Source organism: Rhamphochromis sp. 'chilingali', assembly GCF_963969265.1.
Source record: "Rhamphochromis sp. 'chilingali' genome assembly, chromosome: 15".
Taxonomy (NCBI): domain Eukaryota; kingdom Metazoa; phylum Chordata; class Actinopteri; order Cichliformes; family Cichlidae; genus Rhamphochromis; species Rhamphochromis sp. 'chilingali'.
In genome coordinates this window covers 14265734-14288723 of record NC_137942.1, presented here as the reverse complement: position 1 = coordinate 14288723, position 22990 = coordinate 14265734, and the positions used below count along the sequence as shown (strand labels likewise).

The 22990-nt window shown below is 38.5% G+C and overlaps 1 protein-coding gene and 1 long non-coding RNA gene across 2 annotated transcripts in view; one reads left to right on the top strand and one right to left on the bottom strand.

Annotated features, from left to right (window-relative positions):
• LOC308412257 (ras-related protein Rab-26-like) overlaps positions 1 to 22990 on the bottom strand; it is a 58919-nt gene that overhangs the window by 4649 nt on the left and 31280 nt on the right. Inside the window, exon 5 of the mRNA XM_080906475.1 lies at positions 22248 to 22300. Within this exon, the coding sequence (XP_080762601.1) occupies positions 22248 to 22300 (53 nt within the window). The remainder of the gene's footprint in view (positions 1 to 22247; positions 22301 to 22990) is intronic.
• On the top strand, positions 14179 to 21350 carry LOC308412258. The gene is made up of 3 exons (XR_013974548.1): positions 14179 to 14574; positions 14664 to 14820; positions 15529 to 21350. It is a non-coding gene; the product is annotated as an uncharacterized lncRNA (long non-coding RNA).

The window sequence follows — 22990 nt, the reverse complement described above, 5'->3', positions numbered from 1 at the left end:
CAAAAATAAAGGGTAAAGAAAGAGGACAGAGGATCTGGGGAATCGCAATATTTTAAGATTTTAACAAACTGTATAGTAAGATTGTAAAAAATATCATCATCAGTTAAAATCAGCTGCATCGTGGTTTAACTGTAATATGTGCCGTGGGGAGAGAAAGTCATCCAGGGGAACAAACAGCCTTTCTTACTGTGTGAGCTTCGACAGCTGCTGAACCGTCCGTTCACTGTTAATGAGCAATTAGTTAGCTCAAACAAACACCTGCTGAAATATTCCTCGCCGTCTCAGCACAATGCCTAATTGTACCCACAGCGAGTTATTCTGCATAAGTTTCTGCAGGTGATCAATCCTTTTTTTGTTTAGTGGTCCCACTCAGACAACTACAGTTAAGTCTGCTGATGACACTGCATTTGTAAAGGAATTTCTCAGCGGCTCTGTGTGCCAGCATATGGCCGAGGGAGACTATAAGCAGGTTTCATGTAAATCCACTATAAACCGTATGTGTCGCCTTGATGTGACTTCTTGGTATGCAACAGTTTTGTTTATTCAAAAATCTGGAACCTAAACGATAAACTTTGTCTCCCCAGTTTTGGATTCAGCTTTTTTGATGTCTTTTAAAAGGAAAACAACTAAAACAAAAATTCAGGTTTTTGGAGAAAAGCAGAGTTTGTTGCAATGCAGTTTATTGAGCTTCTCCTGATAAAAGCAGAGTCACCTAAGAAAAGAAGCAGAAGGAACAGTAAAGCGACAACAAAGTGATCCCGGGACGTCAAACCTTAAGCAAGCAAAGTGAGTGAGAGACAGACGAAGGACAAGCAAAAGGCAGAGGGAGACAGGAGCCACTGGCTCCGATTTCTTTGTTACAAAGAAAAAAAACACAACAAATATATTGTACACAAGCACAGACGATATGTGAATCCTAATCAGTCACAATATGTAGGGACAGCTGACTAATCAGGACAGTCGGGCTGATTGCTGATGGGCTGGTTTATGTTCACCTCTCTTTTGAGACGGATGAGTGGGAAAAATTAGTTCTGACAACTACTTTATTTTTTTCCACTATCTCCATTCATCTAACAGCATCATAGTAAATCAGATGAATTCTATCATCTGAGCGATTTCTCATAGGGGCGTTGGAGGAAGATGCTGTCAAATATGCTATGTGAACCGACCTGTTTACCAGAAGACAGATCCCAGTTGCAGCTGGGAACGAGGAAATGTGGATGAAATTTTGTGTTATCAGCTTAGGCTACAAGGCTAGTACAACGTTTGATATAATACCAATACATATAACTGAGGTTATTAGCCTAGTTTATTTTGCGCAGCCCAGTAGGTACGAGATGAATCACAGATGGCCTACCATTTTAAGTTAAAAAAAAACTTAATTTAAAGGTTCCAGTAGGATCTATGTGATATTGAATAACTCCCCTATAATAGAATTTTGTGGTAGCTTTGGAGCAGCAGATAAACCCATCTGACACTGCTGATAATGATAAGCATGAAAAGGCCATGACTGAGGGGACAGGTAGCGACTAGTCTATTAAATAATTTGAATTAAGTTATTTATGTCTCGTAAAAATATATACCACACAGAGTATATGTGTTTTAAATTGTATCAAGACATTCAGAATACATCTGGGTAGCCTTCTGCAAACATGAATTGTAGACTATTATGATATGAATTGTTAGAAAAAATCAAAAATGATCCCAAATTCCTCCACCATGGAATAAGTAGACCGGTCCTCTCACAATATTTGAGTACTAATCAGGCATAACTCGGCCTTACTGTTGCATTCAGCATGGCAACTACACAACAGCTCCCATCAGGGTTGGGAACTCCCAATATGTTCAGCATGCTTCCCAGTGTGTTCTGCCCACTGACTGTATGACAGCCTTCCTCCGAGGCCTGTCTACTGTGCTGGGGCCAACAAATAAGGCTTGCAATTCTTAAGGCACAGGGTTAAACAGAGTTCACTCACTAAGGCACACAATAAAGGCAGCTACAGTAGTTTTCCCACAGAGGATACATGTAGCATATTAAGTGAACTTCAAATCATATTTAATGAGATTACATCCAGTATATTAAATGAACTTCAAATTATATAAGGTGAGATTATCATACTGAATGAAGCCAACTAAGAATCGTTCCCTCTAGTGTATACCTCATAATTATTCCCATCAGTTTAAGCTACAGTAGTGAAACAGACAGTGGTGAAAATTCACGGGGGAGCCTTCTAACTAGAGCTCATTATAAATAACATGACAGCACTGTCGCCAAAAGTCCTACAAAATGACAGGTAAGACTGGAAGAATGGAAGAAACCATTTTACTTCAGCAACAATGCTCAAGACTAAGTATACTGGTTAAAAAAGTGTTAATACTGTAACCACCACCCTCTATTATATTTCAGCCTGTTAGATATGCTAATAAACCAGTTACTCATCTCTGACTCCCAGCAATGCCCACATTAGATTCAGTCGCATCATGGCCAGCAGAGCTAAACACACTTGCCTGCTCTGTTAGGTCAATTAACAAATATTAAACGTCAAAGTAAACTAAGCCCCTAAGGGAGGTCAGGTCTCTCCTACTCATTGGATACTTTGCACATTACCATCCTTTGGGGGTAAGGCCCCAAGCAGTTGCCTGCCTCACCTTGTGACCAACGTGCTTCTGGAAATAGAACATGACCAGGCTCACATGCGCAGCTGCATTCAAAAAGATGTGGATTTCACTCTACTGCCATCCCACCATACTGTCCACTTTTTAATATGAGTCAATGATAAATGACTTATATAGAGCTTTTCTACTCTACTGGAGCACTTGTGCTTTATACAGCTTGGCACATTCACACAACCCAATGCCTAAGAGCTTTCTAACTAACATCCACATCGTTGTATTTTTACTCAGTTGTATATAGTATTTGTATTTGTATTCTATTTTTATCTTATTGTATATTTATTTTATTTTATTCTACTGTATATAGTATTTTATTTTATTCTATTCTGTACAGTTGTGTACTGTATTTATTCTTATTGTATTCTAATTTTTGCCTCATAACTTTTGCACTGTCCACTTCCTGCTGTGACAAAACAAATTTCCCACGTGTGGGACTAATAAAGGTTATCTTATCTTATCTTACACCCCACTGAACACATCAGAGAGCAACTTGAGGTTCAATATCTTGTCCAAGAAAGCTTTGGCAAGTGGAGCAGCCAGGAACTGAACCACCAACCTTTCAATTAGTAGATAACCAGCTTTATTCCCCTGAGCTATAGGCACCTCAAAAGGGGGAGGAGAACATCTATTGTTCTATTTTTCTACATCGACTGTCTATACTCAACATTTTTCTGGAATATCCTGACATTGAGTCAAAAGCCAAAAATATCTTAGCTATAATAAACGGACCAAATTTCTTAATCTTTGAATTCAGATGTTGACTTGTTGTTTCTGGAATTTCTTCCCTTCCTTCCCTAATCCCAGATGATCAGCTGTAAGTGGTATTATTGCAAAGTAGAAACGTTTAGGAACCACAGCAACACAGCCACAAAAAGAAAGACCATGTAAGATTACAAGTACTGAGGTGTATACTGTGTAAAAGTCCCCAAAGCTCAGTTGACTCAATAACTGTACAGTTCCAAAACTCCACTTGCACTAAGATCAGCACAAAAAAGAAAGAAAGAAAAAAAATAGAAGATTGTGGGCCAGGAGCTTCATGGTACGGCTCTTCGTGGCCAAGCAGCTCCTTTTGGGACATACATAAAAAGAATTAGTCTTACATTTCAAATAGTGTTTTGTGGGAACTGGTAAACTGAGTGAAAGCTATTTAAGCTACATCTGTACACAAAGAAACTACTGAGTAGACTCCCTTTGTTCACCGGTACAGCCTTTGTCATCTCACCAGTTTAATGGGTTGTCTCAAAATCAATGCTGAATCTCATTTGTGTTTTGATGGGCTTCAGAGTTAATGAGGTCAGCGAGGTCTGGTGATTTGAGAAAGCTGATGGTGGCTCCAAGATTCTTTAATCAGAGCCCTGAGCCCTTTGCTATTTTAAGAAAGATAAAAAAGACTGGGCTGGATTTGAATTTGCATCACCAGTGATCTTCAGCATAGTACTGAGGGGGGGAAATGTTTCAGAGGAACACCTTCCATGTAGCTAATCACTTGCTTCATGCATAATTCAACTTTTTTGTCAAGGTTTCACATATTGCTTAGGTCAGCTGCTACAACTGCTTGTCTCTGAAAATGAAGCATCTTTGAATTCTGTGCATCCTTTGAAAGTCGCTTATGTTTGTATGATGTAACCTCTGTTCAATACAATATTTATCAAAATATTGGATCATGCATTTGGCCTTTGGTTATTGTTATCTACCTCCCGGCCGTGCAAACTTTCATCCTCCCACAACTACAAGCAACCCTCTGCAGGATAAAATCTGACAGCCTGCCTCTGAGTGATTCTCTCCATATGCTGTGATTACTGGTGATGAACCATAGCTTGTAATTAGATCATTTGGCTGTTCATAGCACATCGCCTCATGGGTCATTTCACGGATGTAATCATTGATCATGATGCCACTTGTCACTTTCATCCTGGAGAACTGCAGTCTTCTTTTGTGTTTTCGTTGCAGCAGAGGAAATATGCATGCAATGATGCAGCAGAAAACAAAATGAATCAATGTGGCAAATCAATAGATTCTAGGTGCATTTCTAGTCCCACTAACATAGCATTTAGTATTCCAGAAAATGTGATTTAGTGTCCAGTATGTGAAATGCATTCCAAGAATACCAGAAAGTCCTACTGCATCTGGCTACAGGATACAGGCAAGTTGAGCTTTTCTGACCCACAAATCTCAGTGGAAGCTAAACATTACAACAAGAAGGTCAACGTTCAAGGCAGATAGTGTGTCCTAACTGTATGCAACAAGAGCTTTTAACTGTAAAACTAATAGTGTAACAACTGTAACAGCACATCACTCAATAAAAATAAAGCTGGAAAAACTACAAAGGATTCCAGTTTATGATTGCCAAATCACTTTTAGTTAGCAGGAGTAGTCTGCTAATGCCTGGGGCTAAAGCTAGGAATAAAATATTAAACAGACTTAAAGGACAATAGCAGTTAATTTAACCGGGCATAAAACAAATTCATGTGGCTATAGTGGCTTTACCTTCATTGTAGAGATGAAAGGGAATTAGACATAGCACAACATAGAAAAGAAAGAAGACTAGCACAAGCTTTTTAGGTAGATACTGTGAAAGCAACTGAAAGTAAAAGAAAGTGAAAAAACAAAATTTTCTGTTGTTGCTTCGTATACTTTAATAAATCTAATCTTTTCCAGCAAACAAAGCACTCTAAGTGTAACTACACACATAATTTATACTATAATTAAGTCAATTTTTAAATCAAAAAAATACTAAATAATAACATTACATACATTAAGCACCTTTTATCATTAGTTCTTACCAGCATCAAGGCATATGTGCAGATAGTGCAACGTTTTTTGAAAAGAATCCATTTATTTATCTAATTAAATATTAAGCAGATAAATACCAGCTTCCAAATAATATTGTCAGCGGCTGCTGGGGAAGTCTCAGGGCTCACTTCATCTTTTATTCAAGACTAATACCAGGATCTCTGGCCAAATGCTTAGGGAACCAAATGTCAGTGAGATCGTGGCATGGCGCGAGAGGAGGTAATACATTTTCTCTTTGTTTTTCTGACATTAAAAAGTCCATAAATTATGTGACAAATCAGATGGAACTGGATTCTATTGTTTTTGTTGTGCTTTTCTGTTTGTTTGTAAGCAACCCAGTCAAAATGAGCAAGAAACATGATTCATGTTTCATAAATAGCACCTCTGATTTTTGTTCACTTGAGCTCTAATGAATTAAAATGCCCACTGGTTTCTAAAATGCTCCAGGCAACAAATTATTACCTGCTATTTTCCATCAAATATTTCATACAGCTGCAATGCCAAGTGTCAGGGTTAATCAAACAATTGAAGAGCCAGTAACGATGTTCTTAGAAAGATGGAGAAAAGGACAGTAAAAGACAAGTCAAACACCAAAGGATCTATATCAAAGAGGAAGGAAAATATGAAGCCAGGCACACAGCTGCTGGTGGCTGCGTTGTGACATTGGCAAAGACAAGTTGTCACTGGCAGAGGTATGTGAGGGTACTTCTGATGTTGCATCTGTTTTTCTTTTGTTGTCACAGGAGACAGCAGGTATGTGTACTACTCCAGGATACTGGACCAGCCTGGTCAGCTGTTCATTCTCTCTCTCTCTCTTCTTTAGAAAGACTGATTGGAAATTTGAATTCTTCCTTAGAAATAAAATCGCACATATGCTACTGCCGTATTAAAATATTGTGGGATTAGCTGTGTGTCTTACAGCAAAAACAAACCAACCCATTAAAAACTACAACTGCAGTAGTGTGGGGTGGTGATGTCATTTTTATTCACAATATCAGCATTCATCACAAGATTCCTCAGCCTGCTCAAATTCAGAATATACAATCCATACATTTTACGGACCACTTAAAGTTAGGATTCCTAAAATTTGGAGTTATTGATCTATTAGTCTACATAAAAAGTTGTCTTTGGACTGTGAAATGAAGACGAAGTACCTGGAGAGAACATGCAAACTCCACACAGAAAGTCCAGTGGATTCAAACCCACTGTTCTGAATTAGTTTTTTGTGTTTTAGTTGAGGAGGTGTGATGTTATGATGCCCTAACACGGTCTACGGATACTGATGACAAAATTCTCATTTTAGATTGGTGACTTCTGACTCAATAAACAAAATAGTTACTGCTCTAATGCTAAACTGAGGCTCCAAAATAAAGGAACAATAAAAGCCCCAAAACCTGTGTAATAAATACCATACATTAACACCAATAACACATTAGTTACTCCCAATACAATATGCAGAATCTCTTTGCATATAATAATGAAGGTGACAATCCTCAAGGAGCCTCGAAGTTTGACCCAACTTTTCCTCTGCTGCACTTTTGTCTAAGCAGATTTGCTATGGGTGACAACGCTATTCTTGCCAAGCTTTGATCAGAGTGTAACACCAAGAGACAAGAGAGGGGAGAAATCTGCTCTCAACAACAGGCAGAGTCAAAATGAACCAACCCACAGGAGCGCAAAGAGAAAATAGGGCTTCTCCCCTGAGAGGAGGTTTATGCAGCTGTGACACTGTGGCACCGCCTGACACGCGGGGAGGACACACTGAAATCCTGTCACACTTGGGGCAATCCTGTCACACGTGCACGCAGAAACAAATCTGCATGCACGTGCGATGCATAATAACAACAATAATAATACAAAGTGGTTTTATTGTTGGCGAAATTTATTGTTGGCTTTTATGAATAACTCATTGCATGTGCCATCTTCGGTAGATTTAGACTGTAAGGGAATACACTATTTAGATTAGTGAATAAAACCAATTTAACAAGCAACTGGTGTGTTATAAAACTTGACAATTAAAAAGAAGAAAGAAAGAAAGAAAGAAAGAAAAAGACACTGACAACGACAGGCCTGTAAGTTGACGTCTGTTGCCTGACAGGGAAGAGAAAGGCTTTCATGTTTATAAAAGAGCAGCTGACGTGTACATCTGCCAGCAAACATGGGTGTGAGACATGTCGGGATGACTGATGTGCTTTGAAAAGCGGCAGTCGTAGTGAATATGAGCATGAGTAAGAGTGACGCTCTCCTCCAAGTTGTTTTTGCACTCGAGCCGATAAACACATTTGCTGACCTTAACTTTTGTCTCTTTCGTTTCCAAGTTGACATACACCGCACCAAACTGCAGCTGAAATCATGTACAGCAGTGTGCTGCTCTTTATGAATCCAGTTAAACAGCACTAAATGTCAACAAGCATCAACTATATAATCTCATTGAGAAGTCACACGACATTTTTTAGAGCAAAGTTAATAAAATTGAAAGCTTGTTGTAAAATATTGCTGTCACCGGAGGAAGTGTGGCTGATGAGTGCAAACACTCATTAGACTGCTCATGTTTAGGTTTTATGAGTACAAGCAACCAACAATATACTGTAGATGGAGATTACAGCAGGAACACTAATATGATGGTATTATGGCAGCCAAACACATGGTGTTATCCTTATTGAAAGTTATATTCTATATTGCATGGTGCTTTTATATTTTACAGTTATAAATAGCTGTTCTGAGATATACCAGATTACACTGTAATTTAACAGGGAAATGGGGCATCAAGTCTTGTATATGACATATGAGTGAAGTATATAACATTTTTACTTTCTCTTGCTTTCCACTTTTTAAATCTCTCCTTTAAGAACATTTATGGGATTCAGCTTGGCCCTCTACGTAGAACATAAATTCCTCTGAATTGCCTGAATTGTTCTATTGATCTAGAACAAAAAAAAAAAGAAAGAAAGAAAAGAAAATGCATATAGTAAAAGCTTCTTGCTCTTCACGGCAAGATCTCAAAGTGTAAGCACAACAAGCATAAAAACACACACTCATCATTGGCCACCTTTTTAGGAACACCGTGCTAGTACTGGGTTGGACCCCCCTTTTGCATTCAAACTGCCTCAATGTGTTGCAGCTCAGATTCAACAAGGTGCTGGAAATGTTCCTAAGAGATTTTGGCTCATATTGACACAGTCGCTGCAGATTTGTTGCAGCAACTATATGATGCGAATCTTCCGTTTCAAGGTTTTTGGATAGAAAGGTATTTCGATTGACATTGTGTGACTGTGGAGACCATCTGTGTAGAGAAGGTCTTTACCTTACAATATAAAGTACAATATAGAGTTGTCATTTGGCACTATAGAAAGAAAACTGAATTGAACTGAATTGAGTTACCGTTGCCTTTCTGTAAGCTCAAAGCAGCCTGGCCATTCTCCTCCGACCTCTACCATCAACAAAGCACTTTTGACCAGAGAACTGTGGTTTGCTGGATATTTCCTCTTTTTCAGACTAGTCTATGTAAAGCCTAGAGATGCTTGTGTGGGGAAAAAAAAAATCACAGTAGATCAGTATCTGAAATACTCATAGCAGTCCATCTGGCAAAATCATCCATGCCACTTAAGTCCTTTTAGCCCCATCTTGTTTTAAACTTAAGTCGTCTTTACCAGGTCTACGTGTTTATATGTACTCCCTTGCTTCTCTGTGATTGGCTGATTGTTCAGTTCACAGTAAGAAAAGGTAAAGTCAAATAATGTTTTACTGCATTTGTTCACACAAATTCTCAAATCAAGGTGGTGCAGTAGTTAGCACTGTTGCCTGTGTCTCAGGTTTCCTCCCATGCTTGTTAGTTTAAGTGGTGATTCTGTATTGGCCGTAGGTGTGTATGTGAGTGGTTTTCTGTTTCTCTGTAGCCTTGCAATACACTGGCGACCTATCCCGGGTGTAGCCTACTTCGGCTGGTATGACAGCTGAGGTATGCTCTGGTCCCCTCAGGACCCGGATTTGAACAATTGGTTATGAAAAAGAAGTTATTGGAGGAGCAATTTAAATCAGTTCTTAAACCCTGTCAGTGCACTCGATGGCACCAGTCTTGTAAATGGACCTGTGTTTCTTCAAATGATGCATGCATGACTAACGAAGAGAAAAATCAGTAATTTAAGGTTTCAGTATGTTCTGAAGAGAAAGAAATTGAGTGTTCAAAATGCCAAGTGGCAGTAAAATACTGACTCACTGCAAAGGGGATTAAGGTTCCCAAAGCTGCAATAGAAAAAGAACAAAAGTCATTTATCTGCAAATGTGCCACTTTGCTAGATTTTCATCACAATGAATTAATATTACCTCATGACAGGAATTTGACTTGCGGTAATCCACCAGTTAAGTTCAATTCAATTTCTTTTGTTTATCCAATTCAATTCGATAACATTCAAGTTTGTTGTTGTGAGTTGGTGCTGTATAAATAATCACTTTAAGGCACTTTATACTGTAAGGTAAAGACCCTACAGTATAAAATTAACCCCTATAAGAAAGACTTTGTGGAAGTGGGGAGAAAAAGAAAAAGAAAACTGTGGGCAAAACCAGGGTTAGGGAGGGAGTAGGTGTCTGTGGAGGAGAAACAAATTTAATGGCATGCATGATGGTATATAAAAACTGAATGGGTGCCATATTATGAACTTTTAGGGCCTGTTCTGCTTGACTTTTGGTTTACTTATTATTTATGGAGTTTGTTGTTCTAGTAGCTATTCCCTGTTGGTTTTGCCATCTTTTTATTCCAAGGTTTTGTTAGTTTTAGTTTTAATACCTTTTGCAGTCTAGTTTTTGTTTTTTAGTTATTATTGCTTATAGTTCAGAGCTTCAGGTTATCCTTTCTCCCTTGTTGTTTAGCCTTCATCTCCATTTCCCTCTGTGTCTTCCATCAGGTTTATCTTTGTGCCCGTTTTCATAATTTAGTTATTGTCAACTTTAAAAATTGAACTTTTGGCCAAAATTAGTTTTATTATTAGTCGAGATGAAAAATAAAGAACAATCTAAGGACATATTTTATTTAAGTTGATCTGATAGGAAGTGATAAAACAAAGAGTTAAACGTGTAGAAAAGCTCCACAAACACCTTAAGCCACATATAAATTTAGCTGACTTTGAGACATTGATATGGGGTCAGTCTGTGTGGGAAGACTTTGGCCTATGCTGAGATACTTCTGTTTTAAAGACAGAACATCTTTGATTCGGCACGACTGCCTTGACACGCTGCAGGCTAATTAACACATGAGACAATAAGAGAAATCTAAGCTGTGTTGTGTAAACACATATTGTAGGTGGTAGCAAACACGTATAGCACTGTAATTAAACGTTTAAATCTTCTGGTTCTTTTAAGCCTTTGAGAGGTATTCTTTTATACATCCTCTATTAATTTTTCAACTTTCAGGTCAACCAAATTATTGTGTAAATTTCAGCAATTTTGTTTTCATTTTTTAAGCGAGAAAAAACAGTGTCTCCATGTCTGGCTTATAGTATGAGGGTTGCTTTTCTTTGCACGAATACTAAGATGTTAGCTACTTAAACGCTGTATTAAATGAATCCAGTGTTTACTTTCTGGTATCTTTAAAAACGTGCAAAAAAAAGAGATCTTTTTTAAAAACAAGAGCCACAAGCTGTTCCAGAAACAACGGATAATCAGCCCGTGAAGTGCTAACAATTTCCTTTTGATTGCTGTTTGTTTTTGTGCTTTGACTGATTTAATAGTGTTGTTCTAAATTCACGTCATCACAAATTCATGTATGTGTGCGAGTGTGTTTTAACGACAGCTCTCTTCTGCTTAAACAAATAATCGAAAAACAAACAGTGTGAGGTCCCTCTGTCTGGATGATAAAAGGACAGCACCAATGTGATAAAAAGCCAGAATAACCACAACAAACACAATGACACCTCTGCCTTTGTTCATGCAGGGTAGCGATACAACCCTCCAAAAAAGACAAAAGTGTGACAGAAAATGACATTATCTGAAGATAAAACGATACAGACACAGACAAACAATGTGTAAGGTAAGTGCATGACTCACCCTGGGCAAACACATTTCACACAAAATGTAATATAAAAAAAAAAACCTTCCCCAATTTTTTCAACCCTTTGTTTGGGTTTTTTCTTTCTTTTCTTTTCTCCTTAAAGCAAATCCTAAATAAACTATATATCCCTTCAGATGAAGATATTTTATGCCAAGGAAAGTGGGAATGCAGCAAAGGCATGCCTGTACTTCTTGTACAATCTTTAATGTTGATATAATAACAGGAGAATTGAGTACTTTCATTTATGACTAAGTTGTTTTCTTTACTTTAACTTCCAAGTGGGTAATGATGCTTTTTGAGGAAGCTAAAGGAGAGACAGTGGCAGCCAACGAATCATATTTCTCTTCTGAAAATATATGATAAACGGCTTTGACCTTTGACCTGCCAGCCCCCTCACAGGTAAAGAGCTTCTTTCAGCAGAGTTTCAATACACTCAGACGACCATAAAAGGAGCTTTCTGGTGCACAAATGTGGTGTTATATAACAAAAAAATGGTGAGATGAGGAAGAGAAAAAGGGCCTATAGAATCACTGATTTTGAAGCTATTTTAACGAGGCACCTGTAACATAAATCCATCCGCTGGGGTTCTGGTCATATCACTTCTTCTGGAATTGCTTCAACAACAACAAATAGCAAGCGACTTAAATCTTGAGTCTTCATTCATCTTACATTGCTTGTGTGCACGTACTGTAAGTGCCCCCATTTGTTTTGTCACTTTGGGGCCGACATCAAAGTAAATGGAAATGTCCACAGAAAGCAGCTGCCTGAACAATGGTACATCATTTTTTCCTCTGGCGCTTTGCCTTGGCAGATCCACGGTCCACTGGCTGCATCATATATATGACTACAGTAATCTGCGGAAGCAATGGAGCTGACATACTAATAATGTTCCACGCAGGACGCCAATTTAAAGGTGATGTCTGAGCGACAAGGTAACTAGGTTGCAGAGGAACCGACTGTGCAGAATAATCAGGATGATTTCAAAGCACAACAACATAAAACACCTGGAAGCTTGAAACAGGTCGTTTCACAAATGCCAAAAGTCTCCACAGACTGTGAAATGAATGGTATTTGACTTCACATCACTGCATTATTTAATGACAGTTTCTCTCATCACCATCTGGTGCAGTGGTGCCATGACATTTAGTGAACAGCAATGTGGTAGGCAGGCGGCCATTTCATTTGAAGCCAATCCATGCCCCGGGGACGCAACGAGAGAGATGAATGAAGACAGACAGATGAAGGTTTAATCCCCCTCGTTGCTTTCATTGTGTTTCTACAATGCAGACATGTAAGCATGATCAGGCATTTGGACATCGGCAGTGCGAGTGCAGTTAGATGGTAATTAATCTTTCAATGATCAGTACCAAAGCCAGACTGTTCAATAAGAAACATTACATTTCATTTGCGGAAAATGAATTTCAATCTAGGCTAGAGCCACTGATCTGCATAGTCAATATCCCAACAGACACCATGTGCCTTTGGAGAGATTAATTTTGATCCCTGTCAGGGGACTGATCAATTCTAAGGTTATCAGAAAGCTATGGGATTTAATATTTTAAGTTTGAAATAAAACTGCAGGATTAGAAGCGGTATAGATCCCATGAAATAAATGCAAGCCATGTTGATTGTTAATACACCTGGTCTCTCTCTTTCCAGTCCATTGACTTCTGAGTCTAACTCAAATGTCACTTTCGGAGGCTCCCTTGTCACAAGGGGTGGCCACAGTGGATAGCCCTGCATGTTTGATTTGACAGAGTTTTACGCCAGATGCCCTTCTTGATGCAACCCTGAAGGGATTTGTGTCTCTGGCTGGAATCAAACTAGTGACCCTTTGGTTGCTTCTTAGAAACATAGTGTCTAACCAGATATTTACTCTGGATGGCATTACCTTGGCCAGTACCACTGTGAGGAATCTCTGAGTCTTTTTTGTTTAGGATATACCCTTCAGCGTGCACATCAAGCAAGTATACAGGGCCTGCCTGTATCATTTGTGCAATAAATAAAAATAGAAACAGAGTGATGCTGAAAACTTAGTTCCCACATTTATTACTTCTAGGTTGGACTACAGTAATTTATTACCATCAGCTCGCTCTAAAAGCTGCCTGAAAGCCTTCAGTGGATCGACAATGCTGCAGCGAGAGTATCAGAATCAGAATACTTGAATAATCTCAGAAGTCATATTTTGACAGGGACTAGAAAGAGAGCACATTTCTCCCATTTTAGCTGCTCTTTATGGGCCCTTTGTTAAATTCTGACTTGAATTTTACATCCTTCTCGTCGTCACATACAAAATGTTAAATAATCAGGCCCCTGTCATATCTTAAAGACTGCATAGCATCTTATTATCCTCACAGATCACTTCGCTCTCACAGTGCTGGCTTACTTTTGGTTCCTAGAGTGACTGGAGGTCACTCTAGCATGGGACCAGCTCTCAGCTTGGATTCAGGAGACAGACACCCTCTCTACTTTTAAGATTAGTCTTAAAACTTTCCTTTTAGATAAAGCATATAGTTAGGGTTGATCAGGTGACCCTGAATCCTCCCTTAGTTACGCTTTAGTTGGTGTAGGCTGCTGGGTCATTTCCCACAATGCACTGAGTCTTTCGTCTTCATTCTTCCCCTCATCCTAAACCAGTCTTGGTGGCTGGCTGGCCCTCCCTGATGTAACCCAGTGAGTTTACACGACTCAGTAATGCACTACAACATGTTATTGTTAATTGGGATTTATCATTACTCTGTTAATCACTGAGTTGATCAAAAATAAATCAATAATAAAAGATAAATACTATAAATATAAGAATAAAACCCAAAGAGTATATTTAACACCCCTACTGGTTAGGAAGGAACAAGCCCCGCCTTCCCCTGCTCTGTACCGTCACGTGCTCAGACACAGAGAGAGACGGAGGTGCACGAGACCATCACTGATTTTCACCGCCAAGCTTTTCGCTGGAAAATAACTATTAACTTGATAAATTGAGCAAATATCCATACCGGAGATCTGCATGGACCTTGGAGAAACGGACCTGATTTATTGTGAACATTTCGGACCTTGAAACCATCGCGGTGAGTCAGAAGCTGTTAAGCTAACCTTGAAGCTAAAAAGCTAACAAGAAGTTAACAGGGAATATAATGGCCCGATTTCAATGTTGTAGATCTGCGCGGGAGCGGATGAAGTGGACAAGATCCTCTCTGAGAGTTGAACAAGATCCTCTCTGAGAGTTGAACAAGATCCTCTCTGAGAGTTGAACAAGATCCTCTCTGAGAGTTGAACAAGATCCTCTCTGAGAGTTGAACATTAGAAGTGTGCTGGTGAGTTAAACTGGGACTGGGCGAATCAGGCTAATTGAAAAGCTAACTAGCCTAATGCTCATAGCTGTAGCTGACCACGTTTTCACTGTGGGAGAACACACGGGGTTTCTCACTGAGTTCAGCCATTTTGAGCACTCAGCTTGTGTGCTGATGATGTTCTAGTATTACTTGTTGAATATTAAATGCACTAAAATTAGATGATGGAATAAGTTAATGTTGATCTTAAAGGTCATGAATCTACTTTATTTTGTTACATTTGATGCTCGAGCGGCACTGGATAGATGTCCGTGTGTATTCTTACTGTGCTGATACGTTACCACATACTGTAAAACTACAGCCTGTGGGTTTTTGTATATTCTTTTGGGAATTTTATTCTGTACATTGAGTGTAAATAATATATTGCTTCATTGCTATGCAGTGTAAAGCAATGCTCCTGTAATTCAGTTAAAGGGCAATACTGTAAAAAAATAATCTACCATAGTTTATGGTTTATTTCTGATTTCTGATAGAAATGTGCACCTTGACGATAGAATAAGCTGATTGTGATTTAAAGATTGCATTCATGATTAAGATGCACTGTATAGACTATAGTTAGAAATTAGAATTAATGTTTTGTGCTTGTTTTGTTATAGCACTTACATTATTTACATATGGCCATGTATATCATTAGAGTGTGAACTGAATTAGTAATAGTCCTGTTGTTTACAGGCTAGGTTTTTTTATGGGATCGTGAGACCTGGATCTCTTCCTGACGAGGAAGATGGTGAGCCTTTCCCTTTGAACCGAACCGAACCACAGCCATTCTGAGTTGGCCCAGAAGGGCAGGTTGCTCTTCTCTCACGAACAATTGCAACAGTGCGGTAGGACGAAATCGCACCAATCACAAACTTTTGACCTGTTGGATTTGACTTGACTGAACACTGACTATTAAGCCGGCAAGACTGACATATCTGAGCTCAGATAGGATTCTGACTGTTATTATTATTGCTGTCACTGTATTTTATTTTATGTTTTCATTCCTGTTCATAAAATGCTGTTAAATTGTTGCTAAATAGTTTAATACAATTCATAGCAACTTTACCTGTGGCTCCAGTCATTCTTCTCCACGCAACTCCCTTTATCCCTCCTGCGAATCTAGCTATTGGCCCATTCTCTCCATCTTACTTTAATTTCCCCTACCCTATCCTGTACTTGGCTACACTAAGCATCGTTATGCAGAAAGTTTTTTCCTGTTAAAAGGGTGTTTTTCTTTCCCTTTGTTGCCAACTGCTTGCTCATTTTGATTTTCAGGGTTTCTTTCTAATATTGTAGAGCTTTTAATCCTAGAATATAAAGTGCTTCGAGGCAACTGCTGCTGTGAATTGGCTCCATGTAAAGGAAATTTATTTTAAATTCCTTGAATTAATACACAGCTTACTGTACATGTGTAAAACTGGTAACTGTAACAGAAAGTTAATGAGGCTATGTTAGATATAACTGTTAAGTAAACTTACTTATTTTATGTATCCAAGCAGCCATGTAACTATTTCACTGACAGACGCTTCCCTTCAGGTAGAAAAAGTGTTGAAGCGACTGCAGTGTGTAAATCCAAGTATGGATTTTGTTTTAACAAAGAGAAAATAGGTCTTAAGAACACTTACAGTTAGTTTGCCTCTGTTGCAGCTACTTAGAAAGCGGACATTTAAGAGAGAGAAGTTAAAACATCTCTGTTTAGGACAGACGATTAACTGAGAGGCTGTGAGACATTTTTTAAAACTATGAATTATGCAAAGTTTCTTTAGAGGAATCCCAGAATAAAAATATAGACTTGCAAAAGAAAAAGCATAAATGTTAACCTACCAATGTTAATCGATTTTGCCCTGACCTCATGCTGTTATAATGGTCTAATAATAACTGAATATCTATTTTAAGACCAACTTTTTTGTTAGCCCCAGATGTTAATGATGAGGAGAAATCTCTCATGACTAGATGGTTAACAGACAAACAGACAGGAGTGAATAATTTCGATAGGACACTCTAATTCCCACAAAGAGCAAATGATCTTACTCCTGAACGATGGCACCACAGGAGCCAGGCTGCTATTTAAAACACAAGCCCAGACAAATAATTTGCGGCAGAGGTCTAAATAGACTTTTATAGTCTCCCTGAAGCACCACTTCTGACAAGAAGGCATTCATCATCTTACTAAATGGGTTGTGTAGTTCTGCAAAAATAAAGACTTGCGTTACTTGCCACTGTGTATTATATAAACAAACCACTGATTGATAGCGCTTGCCAGGACGGCGTGAAACACCTGAGTAACTCTGAAACAGCCAGATGTTTATGATGCAGCGCACATACAAGAAATCATTTGTGGATGAATTTGACTTTATCTTCAAACCACTTAAAACATAATCCAAGTGACAGCGGCTGGAACATTCATGAGATGAGCTGATTGGACTTCTATTGCCTTACATGTTGAGTCTTTCTCTCAGAGATGATGGACAGCTCGAATGATGTTAATGTGCTGCTGTAATTGTGTCCTCGAAACACTGCAGAGGGGAGTGGTTCTGAGGGCACGAGAAAAGGAGAACTATTTGCCTATCTCATTTCTGCTTCTCCTTCAGAGTGGCATTCATCACCATTAGTGTTCATTAACATGAGTTAGTGCTCGTTAGGCAGCAGTATGCCAGCAGGAATCTGCAGCTTACCGCCAACATATCTCCTGCCTGTAATAGACACTGACTGAGTGTGAGAGTGGTGGAAGGATATGAAACAGGGAGGGAGAAGGCTGAGCAGGGTGGGGAAGGACTTGTCAATCTGTGCCTCAGAGGATTAGTGTAAATGTATCAGTAGGAGACTATAACTGTATTAAATAAACGTCAACAATCTCGGGGGCGGTGGTGGTGGGGGGGACTCCACCAAGCTGTGAAACAACCAAAAATAGACAGAAAGTCAAGCTGTTCATTTAACTTTGCTTATCATACTATTTGTGCCTACATTTACAATAGGGCTGAACGATATATCGCATTTGCGATAATATCGCGACATGATCAAGTGCAATTTTCTAACCGCAAAGGCTGCGATTATACTGCGATTATATTATACAATTCATGGGCTGCATCCTCCTGAGGCCGCATTTGTAGACCGATTACGTCACAGCGACGCGCCGAAGGCTGTCCAAATTACTACCATATCCCAGAATTCATAGCGCGGCCCAGCCAAACTCCAGTTTCCAGCAATGGCGGCCGCTACTAAGTTTTAAAATTACTCATACTAATCTTTCTGGGTCACAAAATAAACTTTTAACATATTTTCAGGCGAGAAAGTAGTTGTGTAAACATCAAATATCTGCTCGGTTTATCAAGATATCCCATATTTGCAAAAGTGCTTCGACGTTTTCAGAGGCGTCTGCTACCCACCAGCTCGACAGCTAGCCGGGAGCTCGAGGGTTACTGATGCGGCCGAGAACGGCACAACTCCCGGCACATCATTTTCAGATCACCGCGGAGTTTCGCTGCTCGGGTTAAACGTAATATATAAGTCACTTAGACAACCTAAAAATGTTATTGTTGGGCTTTTTTCAGTGTTTTGTTTGTTCGTGAGTAAATCGGTTTGGCTGAGATTAAAGTTATTAGATTAGATAAAATAAAACTTTATTAATTCCCCGGGTGGGTTCCTCCTTGGTTTTCACACAGCTGACTAAACGTCAAACAGAAAACTTATTAAACAGAAGTATGAGACAGTCGAGAATTTACGCCAGTGTCTGGTTATATTTTAGATAGCAAGAAGCAGACGGCCGAGTTTATTAAACTCCACCGAGACAGCGGTGACGCTAATCAGAACTAGACCGTCCAATTTCACGCCTTTAAACTTTAAAGGCGTGTTTGTGTGTGTGTTTATACAATTGCTATTATGTTTGCACTTTATGTGTAATGTTACTGACTGCAGAGATCAGTAAGATGTGTGTATTTTTTATTTATTAGTTTTATTTATTTAATATTATTTTTTAATTGAATGACTGTCTAGTAGTTCACAGATGTCGAAAAACTGAGTGTGGTAAAGCCACTGATTTTGTTTATATATATTTCTGCAATCTGCACATTGTACTGACTTTCATTTTAATGTTTACACCAGGGTTCCTTGTCAGCACTTTATGCTCAGATGTTTGTAAGCTAAAAATAAACTATTGTGTATGTTCAAATATACTGTTGTGATTGAAGAAGTTAAATAAAAATGTCAGTCATCAATTCATGCATCACCTCATGTCATCATAACAGAGGTCTGTCTTCCAGGAAAGAACAGTTTAAAATTAATGTAATATAGTATTGGCCATACTATATGATGTATTGCTTGTCTTTGTTTAATAATACAGAAGACAAAGACCTTAAAAAATAATCGCATATCGCATCGCAATCGCAATATTGGGGCAAAAAATCGCAATTAGATTATTTTCCATAATCGTTCAGCCCTAATTTACAACTCTAAAAAGTAAAAATAGTCTCGTATGAACAAGACAAATAGGGAGTTTTAATTAGGTAAGAGCAAAAACAAGTGGGAGACTTGACGAAAACAGTGGCAGATTTTGATTTTTGGAAGGCCATACTGTGAATTGCTCCATTTGTTCAACTTGGAAAATTGTTGAGTTATATTTAAATCACGTAAAGGGGCTGGTTTTCTACTCAGACTGTAGCTCCATAAAAAAAAAAGCAGATATCCATACTCTCCAAAGAATAAATCAGACTGCCTTTGGTGATCTCTCTGACCTTTTTGAGGCAATTTTACACATTTGTTTTTTTAACAAGCTGCTATGAAACCTGACACATCCACAGATCCATTACCTGAAGTGAACTGACACCATTCATCTATCATTTTACACCAAGCTTACAATGTATACATGTAATAATGTTTGCAGCTCACTAAGCTAGAGGTCTCAAACTTATATTTGCTCATAGGCCACAAACTGTGGAATTTGATCCAAGTTGGCCCGAACAGTAAATGATAAGCTAATAATCGAAACAAACACAAAAATGCTCCACAGCCTCTCACAACAGTACAACAATAAGTCCACACAACCCGTCTCACTTAGTTTACTAAAATAAAGTGCTTCCAGGCTCATTTATAGTCGTTCTCAAATATGGTATGTTTGTACATGCACTTCACTGAATAATATATGCTTAGTTTTTCAAAGTAATGCAGTAAGAAGTGCAAACTTTTGGCACAATTAATGTCACAATTAATACAGAGATCCATTTTACACTCCTGCTGCACTCCCTTTTAAATATTTTCTAATCAGTTTGCAGTCTTCAAATCTGAGTGTTGTCCTTTATCTTTGTTAAATAAATTTAGAAAGTCTTACACTGGGTTTAAGAAATTTCTTTAGCAATTTGTTATTTTGTGCTAATATATCTATATATGAAATATATACAGTAAATATGTGGTTAAAAAGTCAAATTTGATACACAGCAGGTTAGAGGAGTATGCAGGTATACCCATGGGTGAAGATTGTTGGGACAGTAAAGACTTCCATATAAAAAAATAGCCCGTAGCACTGTGTGTTGGACCATGAAGACAAGGGCCAGAGGCCTGTTCTAGCTAGATTTTGTGTCAGATAGCTGACAGTTTGCTACTCGTACTCCCCTGTGTTACTATTTTGCCAACGTATCAGTCCTTCCTCTCTTGATTCTGCACTCACATAACCCCCCCAACCCCCACTCTCACTTTAGCTGTTGTTCAAATCTGGACTTGAAAAGCATCATTCCTGCTTCAGTGATCTCACAGGGCAGATAGGCACATCACATTTCTCTAGCACAGGCTGGTAACAAACAGGCTCTTCGTGCCTTAACAAGCCCTTTGGTGCACTGAATGAATCCTTTTTTGGTCACTGTAAATTAAAGCAATTGCAAATTGTGTCCCCTTGTGCTGCTGGTTATACTTATTACACAGAGGGGAACAAGTGCTATGATTACAAAGTGACACCAGCTGACACAGCTCTACCTCTTTTGACAACTGTTGTTGCTGAGGAGGGTAAATGGTGAAATAGAGGTTTCTGTAAAAGCTGCCATTTTGCAGCCCTTTCTGACAGTTATTTCACTTTTACTGGTGTCAAATTGTCAAATAATTTAAATTTATTTTTGATAATGAATGAGTAATTGTTTAGCCTGTGCTCTTAACATCAGTGAAAACTATTTTTCCCATTTAAATATTGGAACAAATTGTTTTCTTTATAGACTTTTGCATCTTTTCATGTCCTCCCCTGCTGTGCTGCTGGCATTTCTTTTTTGATTTCTAACTGAAAGAGTTTTGCTTGTTCTTTTAACGCAGTATATAACATAATTATTATATGACAGAAAATATCAGTTTTGTTCTGAAATCTATGAATCAATACAGAAAGTTCAGGGAAGAAAACACTATGCTGCAATTTGGGATTTCAACAGTGTTATATGAGACTGACTGGATCTAACTGCTGTGTTTAAGCAAAACTATAAGCCCACAACAAGTTCTGGATTGAATTGGTCTCATTACAAACAATAATAAATGGTTTCATATACACAAGTGGTCATGTGATTATTATTAATTTAATCCTTCATCAACTAATCTGTTCTGAGTGCTCCTGCTGTCCGAGTGCATCCATTACTTCCTAGTAGACAAAAAGAGAATTTTAAGATGACCTTGCAGAAATACTAATATTGACCTGCTGGCCATTATTAGTGGTACTGGCCTAGATGCCTAATGATAAGGCCAAGTGTAGCCGACAGATGCCCCCCTAGTGATTCATAAAAGAAACTAAGTTAACTACATTTGTAAAAAATATTTTTCACCTAATAATTAAATCGTCCTGAATTTTATTCCTGAGAAATATCACAAAGTTTAGACAATAAGGTAACCATGCTACCCTAACTTTCAGTCTTCCTTCATATTCCTGATCCGATTAGTTATTTCATTCAAGTCTCCCCTTTGCACAGACCTCATTCATACTTTTCCCACTGGACAGTATGGGAAGAACTCCATAATGCCTTCCCCCAACCACCCCACCACAAATTACAATGACATAGTAATCAATCTCCATTTTCCTGATTGCCATTTGGTCATGATGTTGTTCAGCATTACAAAGTCAGATTGTACTTCCACTTATTCCAGTGACGATGAATAATGTAAGAGATGTCGCAGATAATTTTTTGACATTTGTGGCCCTGATCCAGCCACATCCTTTCACTTTTTAAAGACTACTGAAAAGCACACGTCAGGCATCGAAACCCGTGTCCCAGACCCACCCCAGACATCTTCACTAGCAGCTTCCTCTCATCCTCGACTCTGATCACTTACATGCACTACTTTTAAGGTGAATTTTGGAATGGACATGTGATGCAGTCATACTATGTACTTGCATAAAAGTGAGTACTATTTTGTTTTATGGACACAATTATTTAATCAAGAGAATGACTAACCTGTATGTTGTCAAAGGATGATTTGTTGGTGACGTCATACAGCAAGAGAAGAGCTGAAAGAAACAAAGCAAAAGATGCCATGTAGAAAGTTGTGGCATTAAAAAAAAACAACTGTCTTTAACCTTGATGCATTAACTTCATGTGAGTACAAACTTAATTTTGCAAACAAAAACATATAAAAGTTTAATATTTTCAAGGATTCTAATGAATATAAATGAAATACAGAGAGCCCCTAAGCTGTTCTAACTCTATGTAGCAGTTTACCTGAAGATACTCAAGAAAAAGAGACACTGCAGCTGAGAAAGGCAGCGCCCAAGGAGGGATGAACACAATGAGGACTGACAGCTATGCAACAAAGCTGAGGTCTGCCAGACTTGTGCTGCAGGTGTTTCTCACTCCTTTGCAATTGGTCACCACTAAGTGGATGAAGTCAGGACACATTAAAATCATAACCTGCAAGTCTCTGTTTTATTGGATATCTTTCTGCTATCTGAATTCAACATCTTATCCAGCTTTTTTCTATTACTAATGTTAAAATGCCAGCAGGTGTCAGCTTCAGGTGTTTGGTTAGTATCTTCCCCTCACAAATCTGAAGGTTTTTGCACTGTAGAACACATGGCACAGTCAAGCTAAGCTTTAAATGAAGAGATTGTGAGGATAGAAGAAGGGAACTGATAAAAAGCAACAATTAAAGAAAAACAGCCAAGCTATTAAGATGAAATAGGGGACCACTTCCCATCACT